This window comes from Cannabis sativa, chromosome 3, assembly GCF_029168945.1.
Source record: "Cannabis sativa cultivar Pink pepper isolate KNU-18-1 chromosome 3, ASM2916894v1, whole genome shotgun sequence".
Lineage (NCBI taxonomy): Eukaryota > Viridiplantae > Streptophyta > Magnoliopsida > Rosales > Cannabaceae > Cannabis > Cannabis sativa.
The window spans coordinates 76,486,387-76,496,442 of NC_083603.1; the positions used below are offsets into that span (position 1 = coordinate 76,486,387).

A 10,056-nucleotide genomic window follows, 5' to 3' on the forward strand; every position below is an offset into this window, starting at 1 on the left:
ATTTTAGAAATTTTTACATGAAAAATCCTTTTTACACACTTTATTACATAATTACCCTCACACGCCTATTACTACATTTATACTTACAAACTTATTTTTATTACACATTTACCACTTACTCATCATACCATGCATACACGTGTTCTCTCCCCATGCATCATCAATCAAATCATACTCTCTTCCCTCTCTTTTTTCATTTTGTTTTCATTTCATTTTCTATTCTTCATTTCTGTTCTCTAAGTTCATTTTGAATTCAAGTAACCTCCATTAACCACCCATAATTTATCACGTTTTTCCCTCTTATTTTTGGTTCATCCACGAATTTTCAACTTCCTCTTAGCCCACGATTTAGCAACTGTTTTTCCCTCTCTGTTTCATTTTTTTTCAATCTTATTTATACCATGGCAATCACTCGGTCATCTTCATCCCCTTCTCCAGTTCTCAAAAAAAAATCAAAAATGGGCAAGAAATCTTTGGCCAACAAATCCAAGGGTAAACGCCCAATCAATGATGATTTTGATTCTGATTTTGAAGCTCCCATGCCGAAGCGTGTGAGACCCCATTCTTCGAAGAAATCGAAGCTGAACTTGGAGGAGCCCACGCTTCCAGAAATTTCTGGGAAAAAATTTCAAAAATCTATTACACATGCTGAAGATCGGACTGAGGTTGGTTTTTCGTTTTATTTTCGTTTCCCCCTTTCTTCCATTTATGCTTTACCCAGATTTTGGTGTTTTCATGTTCATTATGCTTTGTGTGATTTTAGGGTTTCATTTGCGCATTTTGTTTCATGTTTTTAAATTTTTTAGTTATTTATTGTTGCTTTTGATCATTTCATTTGATTCTGGTCTGGGTGTTGTTCTTTAATTTTGTTTTGTTTTCTTTATTTTCAGTGTTTTTTTGTGCTTACAGGTTATGTGTTTTGTTTTCGTTTTTGGTGTTTTCAATCATTCTTCGGTAGTTTCTTTTCAGTTTTTTAATAGTTTGTTACTGGTATGTTTTGTTGTGTTTTCGATTTTCATTAGGTTTAGTTGTTTGCTGTTATATTTTAGATTTCAAAACGATTTTCAAATCTTTGCTTTATATTTTTCTATAGTTGTATATGTTTTTTAGTTTGTTTGTTGTTTTAATATAGTTTTGTTGTTCTTTTTATACTGCATTTTTCGATTTCTTTTAGGGTTAGTTGTTTTACTGTTTTTTTTATGTTTCCAAACGATTTAAGGTCTTTCCTGTTATTTTCTGTGTAGTTGTTTGCCATTGATAGTTTGTTTTTAGTTTGTTTGTAGTTGTATTACGGTTTTCATCTTGTTTAACTCGGGATTTATAATTTATATTGGCCCTTTTTTGTTATGTTGCGGGTTTGGGATCTGTAAATTTAGTCCTTCGATTTTTACGGATCTAAGTGTGTGTGCACCGAGTGTGTGATTCGTGATAAATAATATTAAAAACACTTTATCTGTTAATTTGCTTTCTTTGTTTCGTCAAACTCAGTTTGGGCATTTTCTGGATATGCCTGAGTTTGTTTTTCACCCACAAGTCGTTCATAGTTTATTACTAAGGGAAGTTTTACAGCCTAATCCTAAGGAGTTTTGGGCTAAGGTTGCTGGCCGTTGCATACGGTTTAGTGCCGAAGAATTTTACCTTATTTCTGGTTTAGATTGTTTCGGTGATTGCAACAAGTTGTTGTTTTCACAGGAAACAAATCAATTGGTAGAAACATGTTTCCGTGGTGTAAAAACTATTGACAACAAAGCCATCGAGGATGCTTTTTTGGGTAGTCGGTGGGGTTTGGATGAGTCTATTGGTTTGAAAATGGCTGTTTTGTATTTCATTCAGTGTTTTCTTCTTAGCAATACTCCTGACAAAGAAGTGTCTAGGTTTGTTCTAGATGTAGTTGATAGCGGTCGGTGGGATGAGTATTGTTGGGGTAGGGAATCATTTGAATTGACAATTGACTCATTCAAAGGTAGGATTGAGCATGGGATCATTATGAAAAATAGAAAGGCAGAGAAGGGAGGCCAATATGATGGCTGGTATAGGGCATTGGGATGTCCTTGGGTTTTTACTGTTTGGTTTTATGAATGCTGTCCTGCAATGGTGAACTCTTTCGTAAGAGAGTTTCATCTTCTATTCCCGTGATTACGAACCGGAGCAACACCATCGTCACCAAAAATCCAACCCTTCGAGACTTGAAGGGCAAGATTTTTGATTTACCTTTGGAGAAGGTACTTTACAGTTTCTTTACTGTTTTTTTCCTGTTTCTTTTCAGTTTTATATATGTTGTTGTTTTTTGGTTTTTCCAATTGTTTTAATTTTTTTTCATATTATGTTTAATTATGCTGTTCAGTTGAAGATAAAAAACATGCGTCCTACTGATGAAGAGAGGCAGCAGCTTCAACTTGACGGTCTATTTCTCGATGAATCTATTGATGAACGTGGTGTAGCGAAGCAATCCTTCGAGGGTGGCTCATCTTCAAAGAAGTCTGATTCAGCAGATATTGATTGGATGAAATCTAAGCTGGAGATGCTCAGTTCGAATCAATCATCATTGGCCGAGGACTTCATTTCGTTGAGGTGTTTTGTTGATTTTAATTTCAAATCCGTAATGACTGTAATTAAGGATATCCAAGAGAAGGTTAATGCCATTCATCGTCGTCCTTCTGACGAGGTATTTATTCTTATTTTATTGTTTAGGTTTTTTTATATTTTTTTTTGTATAGTTTCTTTACTGTTTTATTTAAGTTTCATTTATGTTGGTTGATACAGGGAAAGTCATCGGATGAATTAGTAACTCAAGATTCTGATGATGATCCTGATGATGATGATGATGATGATGATGCCGAGGATGATGAGAAGCAATTGCCTGATCCAGAAAATATTGATTCCGACTCCGACGATGGTTGTGAGTTGGTTAAAGTTGGTGGGGATGCTGATGATGCTGACAAGGCTGTTACTGCTGTCCCTTCTGCTGATGTGAATCCTTCTGAGGATGTTGGAGGGAGTGATAAAAATGTTAAGGATGTTGAGAAGCCGAAGGGCGATGAGTCTCGATTGAAGGGGGACGATTTCTTTGATGGGTTGAGCCAGCTTGTAATAGATGATGATCAAGTTGTGTTGGCTGGCTTGGAGGCTGTTGCTAAAATCAATGTAAGTTTACTTTTAATTGTTTTCAAAAAAACTAGGTTTCTTTTTGGTTGCTCATTAGTTTCTAGTATGTTTTGCAACTGTTTTAATGCATTCTTTATTTTTTAGGTCTCCGCACCCAATCCAGATGTTGTTGGTGAAAAGTCAGATGCCCTTCATACTGATGAAGAAACTGAGGATACTGTCTCTGATACACCTCTGTTGGATAAGAGGAAGCGTGCTCCGGCCTTGAAATCTCCATTTGTTGATTTCGGGTCCGGCGATGTCGGGAGCACTCCAATGGAGCTTATGTCCTCGGGTTCTCGCCACTGGGATGATAGGGATTTCAAAATGGTGACTTATGTGAAGGGCCTTTCTGCTCTTAATGATGCTTTTGCTGATCCCGTATCTACCGAGATTGAGGCAAAATTTGACTCTTGGATTGGTGAAGGATTGCTTAAACATCCTGTGTGACTGTTTTTTATTAAATCTTTTTTGTATTATTTTTTTTTTCCGGTTTATTCCCGTTTTAATGCTATTTTTTTGCTGTTTTTTTGTTGTTGTAGGCATTATAATTGTTATGAAGACGGCGCAAAGAAATTTACCCCGGGTTTTAGGCTAGGTGTTGATTATGTTGAGGATAAAACTTGGTTTTACCATTTGGCCACATGCGACATGTTTATGAACGACTCGGGAAAGTTTCCAATTTATATTGTACTTATGGTAGTTTGTTTTTAGTTTCTTTATAAATGTTTTTTAGTTTTGATACTACATTTCAGTTTTTTTACAGTTGTTAAACCTTTTCATTTGTGTTTCTGTGTTGTTTTTTTTTCTCAGCATATGAACACCATATTCTATTACCTTCGGAAAAAAGGTAAGTATTCTTCCGCTGTGACGTTGAATTTCGCAACCACTGATTGTCTTTTTGATGATTCCATCCAAGCATTGTACCACAAATTTAACAAGGCCAAGTCAATGAAGACTAAGATGTCACACATTCACGCTGCCCACCCAATTGCGCATTACATCCGAGGTATGCGCATTCCCTGTTCCAAGCCTTGGTATGAAGCCGATCACGTGCTTTTCATCATCAAGTTAAGAAGGGAAAGTCATTGGGTTTTTGGGCGTCTTGACGTGCACGAAAGGACGTTATTTCTGTACAATTCTTTGAGAACCGCGAAGATGAATGCCGCAGCTAGGAATGCGATGAAGGCTTATTCCGTGTTGCTGCCTTTGTTTTTCGATTTACTTGGGTTACGGGAAGAATAGAGCACAAGTTCCTCGCCTCGCTTTCGACCCTACGGCTCCATTCGTAATCGTGGAGCTCAAAGGGTCTTGCGTCTCGGCGAAGAAGTGAGTGTTTCTTTTAAGTTTCTTTTATGTTGTTTTTTAGTTTCTAATCTGTTTATTTTTTCTCTATGTTTTTTAACAGTGATTGTGGAGCATATGTTGCTGCCTTTGCTGAATTCTTTATACACGGAAAGGATGTCCCTGCAGACTTTGACATCGAAGTTTATCGAACCCGACTTGCTTCACTTTTTTACTCGTACGGACAAAGGAAAATTGACGAAAGTATTGACAGCGAGGATGAGAAGCAAACCAAGTCTTCTAAGGCATCTAAATTGAAGAAATAGGAACTTTTAATTTGGTGGCTCTATTATGTTATTTGTTGAATCTATTTACTTGACAAGTTTTAGTGTTGTTGTGTGTTTAAAACTATGTAGCTGGTTTAAAACTTTTAGGATATTTGACATTCACTCCTTATAATATCTTTATTGTATAGGTTTGTATTTCCCAAAGTTGTGTGTTTTTTTAATTGTTCAAGTTCTTATATACGGTCGCACAACTATGGAGAAACTATTAACCAACTAAATACAAACTATGTTTTCATTTTTCCTAAATAGTGCTATGAATGTATATTTATTCTTCGTATTCCATTAACTCTTTTCCCTTATTCAAGTTATGTTTTATCAATTATTGATCGATCGCCTTTAAAACTCGTAAAGAATAAGTCATTCCGTACTTAATATTTTACAAAGGGTCGCAATCGTAACAAAACGATTTTGAAACTATTAAAAAACTGTTTCAAATTTCATAAAAATGAAATCCCATGTATTTAGAGCATCACGGATCAACTTCGTTTGAATTTGCACACAAAATTAAACAATTCAAATATTTCATATGTATCTATTTTATTGCTTGATTGTTGCATGTCTTTCGATTGTGTCCGTGTTGTCCACATTTGCCGCACCTGTTATGTTTTTTTGTATCCCATTCAGATAAAAACCTTCGTTTCCTTGGTCTTCCAGATCTTATTTTTTGGTTTGGTGGCAAAACAATGATATCTTTTATGTTTTGTGGCACATCCCAAGTTGTGTGATTGTGTACCGGATATGTTGAGCCGCTGTATGTTTCAAGCCATGTTCGCGTGGTGTAATAACCCGAACGTAGTTGTAAACATTCAAGTTCATCTCTTTTATAACAAAGCAAGCGCATGAGCACACGGTAACTCATCAAGTTGGAATCGTTGCAACCGCATGTTTTCTCCTTGAGGTTGATGACCCATGATCCTGGTTAGTTCAATGACTTCGAACATGGTCTCGTTTATTGGTTTTACTCGCGGATTAAGTGTAAACTCGTTAATATGTATAACAACGAAAAACAAACTATAAAGAAACTAAAATGCAACTAAAATATTTAACATGTCATTACATTTTCGTTAATGATTCCACAAAGTTGTCGACTAATTTCTTTTCTCGCCGTAGGTGTTAAAAATGTTGTTGTTTTCTCGTGCTTTTTTCCCGTTTGTGTATGTCCATTGTTGAATCAATGCTCTCAATGACTCCATCGGTGTTGTGATTGGTAGCTCTCTAGTCGCCAAGTTTGCCGCATTTAGAGATTCGGCAATGTTTGAAGTCATAGTTGAATACCGTTGTTTTTGCGGTGGTATCTTGACCATTTGTGGTATCCAACTTGTTGTAAATATGGTCTTACACGGATGTCCAAGCTGTCCAACTCGCTCATATGGTATTCAAATTTCCTCTCTCGTGTATGCTCCGTCGGCGAAGAATGGTTTATCCGGCTTGCTTGCATTCTTCTTGAAGGTTGCTTTTAGGTTGCTTAACGAGTGGTATACACAATAGCAATGTGTGATTTCGGAAATACTTGACAAGCCGCCTTACTTATGCTCTCATGTCTATCCGAGATCAAGCACCGTTCCTCTCTAATCCCATATGTTTCTCTCACTTTTGTGAAAAACCATTGCCATGAGTTGTTGTTTTCTCGAATCCACAACGAAAAAGCTAGTGGAAAAATGTGCCCATTTGCATCCCGTGTACAAGCAGAGAGCATGTACCTCCATATGTTGATTTAAGGAAAGTTCCGTCAACAACTATTATAGGTTTGCATTTCTTCCATCCTTTTATTGATGCATCCAAAGGCGACAAACAAGTACTTGAAGCCGTTGTCATTCTCTCGTTTCCATGTGCACTATTGTTCCGGGATTAGTTTTTTGCAACATGTGCAAAAAACCGGCAGCAACTCCGTATGATTCGTTGGCTTTTCCTCGTAATTCTTCTTGCGCGTGCTCTTTGCTTCTCCATGCTTTCATGTAGTTCATTCGACCCCATACTTGTGTTTCATTTCTCCTCTCGATGTCTTGTGGCGTTTGAGTTGTTTTTATGTTGGTGAACCGTGGTTTGATGTAGTTTCCAATCAATTTCGTTGTAGCTTGTCTCTTGTCGGCAAATCTGATGTTTAGATCACAAGTGTGTATCACCTTTCTGTCGTACTTTCGAATGATGAATGACTTTGTTGGACCGTTTCTGGATGCTGTTAGTGCCCACTTGCATTTTGGATCCAAACAACAAATCTTGTATGTTCTTGCACATGATTTTTTAACTCTGAATTGGAAGTTGTTCCTAATTGCATAGAAACCAAGCACACTCTGCAGTGTTTCTTTGTCTTTGTATATTTGTGCTTCTTCTATTTCCGGATGATGCGGATCTCGTGATTAGTAGTTCGTCATAATCTGTGATTTCGGTTCCTTTTTTCTCGTTGTTTTCCGCTTGCTCAACCATTTCCTCTCGCCACAAGTTTTGCATAGTCCATGAAGTCAAAACTTTCTTCCCCAAATTCCAAGTACTCTTGCTTCAATTATATGTTGTTGATTTGTTGAGTCTTCTGTTGTTGCTGCATTGTATTCGATTGGTTGGAAGGCGCTTCTATGTGTAATTAATGAATTGTCATTTCCAAAGAATGTTGCATCGATGGTTGTTGTTGGGTTGTTGATGACATTCACACACATTGGGTATGTTGTGAAGTCGGGGTCTTTCAGTTTGAGTTGTATGTAGAAATGCAGGCTTTGATCATCCTTTATCCTCAATGGTTGGTATCCTTCCTTCACTTGATATTTCAGTTGCAAAACAGTGTTTTCTTGGTTGCATTCCAGGGCATCTTTGAGTTTCTGTTGCAAATCTTCATAGTTACAATTGGCAGAAATGTAGTGTCCACTGGCTTCATAATTTTCATAATTCATTCGATCATCGAATTTTCCATTGTAGAAGACTAGGAATGGAATGTCTTTCCTTTCCTGTGTTTTTGCAATGGTTATTAGTCCGAGGCAACGAATTTTAAAACTGGTTTTATTATGTTATGAAATAGAGTACAAACTTACTTCTATCTCTGTTCCTTTGTTCAAGCATTGTATTTCCTGTCCTGATTCCTGATTTTGCCATTTTTTTGGTTGTTAATAAACTACAAAGAAACGAGAATAAAACTATTAAGAAACTTCATTTAAATTTTGGGAAGCTAACCATGTCTCAAACTGTTCTGTCCTCTATCTTTTCCACAATAAATTCCTGCAAAAAACGTAATGAAACTATTATTAAATGATTATGCAACTGTAAACCAACTGAAAAACCACAATTATATCCCCAAAATTACATAGTTCTTACGCATTGTCATTTTTCATCATGTTTATTCGAATCAGATCGATTTACAACTATTATAAAACTAATTTGCTACCATTAACATAGATCTTACCTTGTATATATGCTAGCTCTTGGTACTTGTCATATAACACTTCTTCATGATTTCTAAACCATTTTCAAACGATAATGCAACTGTAAGCCAACGCAAAAAAAAAAATAAAAAAAAGTTATTAGTATCCCTTGTTTCCGTAATCAGAATCAGTTCTTGTTTATGGGTTTTACCATATGAATTTCCTGTTGCACACCAGTGAATCAACCAGAATGCAACTAAAAATGCCGTGTATCATTGTTGAAAAAAAAATTCAGTTCATACCTTTTTTTTTTGGATTTGAGGGGGAGCTCCAGATCTGTTCAATACAGATTTACATTGCTTCAATCTGAATTTTCGACGATCGTTTGAGTGATATTGCACTATAAAAACCGAAATCAAATGTTGAAATTCAGTTTCTCCACGGTTGTCCTGCTCTTTTTTTTAAAAAAATTTCTGTTTAGATCGTTGGATTTGTTCGTTTCCTATTGAAATTCGACGGGATTTACAGTTGTTTTACGTTCGATCTGGTTTCATTCTGGTTGCGTGGCCGACTGCATCGATGGAGCTTCATTCATCCTCTCCGTTTGTGACGTGCGGCTGAAGGTAAGGGCAAGTGGTATTTTTGTAATATTTTCATTTTGGGCTGTACAAATGTTCATTGGGCCGGCCCACAGTATTGTTGTAATATTTTTCCATTTTTAGAATATTCCTGTTTTTTTCCCTTTATTTTAAGTATATTTTTCCTAGTATTAAACTAGAAATTAATAATTAAGTCTTCTCTACACTTAATTATTTATTTCTTGAATTTAATACATTTAATTAATTTAAAAATTAAATATCTAAGTTGATTTTTATCATCATACTTAAATATTTCTTTTTCATGACATTTAATTAAATAGAAAATTATTTTTAGTTGAAATTTTTTTTTTTCAACTAAATTTAAATAATTTTCAAAATATATATATATTTTTTATTTTATTAATCAATTTTCGAAATTGCATTTCTTAAATGCTAGAATTTCGAATTTTATCTTGAAAAATAGATTAAGTTGTAAATTAAATATTTATTTTAATTAATTCTTGGATCAACTTAAATCAATGATTATTTCATTTATTGATTAATTTAAAATAAATTGAATTAAAGTATATTATTAGAAATTGAATTAATTAGTCAAAGGAAAATCTAGATAGATGATATTTTTGCTTGAAGTATTTTTCTAGTGTATTTAATTAAATAGAAAATTAATATTTAAGTTGATTTTCATCATCATACTTAAATATTTGAAATTTTTCTTATATATTTAATTAAATAGGAAAATTATATTTTTTGTTGTAAATTAATTTTATTAATTAATTTTGGGCCAACATTAAATTAGAATAATTTTTCCAGGATTAATTTTTTATTTTAACATGCATTTTCGAAAATTGTATTCTTAAATACTTTAATTTTTCGAAATGCAATATATATTTATAGAAAATTAAATTTGAGTTGTAAATTAATTTATATTAATTTTGTAACAACTTAAATTGAATATTTTTCTAAATATTTATTGGAAATTATTACTAGGATGGAAATAATTCATGTTATTTTTATATCCATCTAAGTAAAATTTATAAATATTAAATTAAAATTTATATTTAGAATTTTTCATTCTAAAATGGAAATTTTAAATAAATATATATTTAAAATAAATAAATTAAATAAAGAGAATCAAAGAAAATACAACTCACTTTAAATAATGAGCTTGATTATTATTAAGATATTCGATCTCCATTGTTGGTCTTACAAAAGTTAAATGTTTTCAATATAACCTCGAGACGCTAGACTTCGTCCCCCTATGGATGGTTATTCGTTGAACGCATTTAACACCGTAAGATTTCATTTGATAAGTGTTTTGTAAGTTTTCGTCTCTAT

General features: G+C 34.2%; 1 protein-coding gene across 1 annotated transcript; it reads left to right on the forward strand.

Moving 5' to 3' along the window:
• The first annotated feature begins 401 nt into the window (after positions 1-401).
• LOC133036291 (uncharacterized) lies at positions 402-3,390 on the forward strand. Its single transcript, XM_061112842.1, has 7 exons — positions 402-665; positions 910-990; positions 1,489-1,596; positions 1,834-2,001; positions 2,112-2,222; positions 2,345-2,665; positions 2,764-3,390. Exons 1-7 carry the CDS (start codon positions 402-404, stop codon positions 3,247-3,249), a joined length of 1,539 nt encoding a protein of 512 aa, XP_060968825.1. The 3' UTR covers positions 3,250-3,390.
• Positions 3,391-10,056: the final 6,666 nt, after the last annotated feature.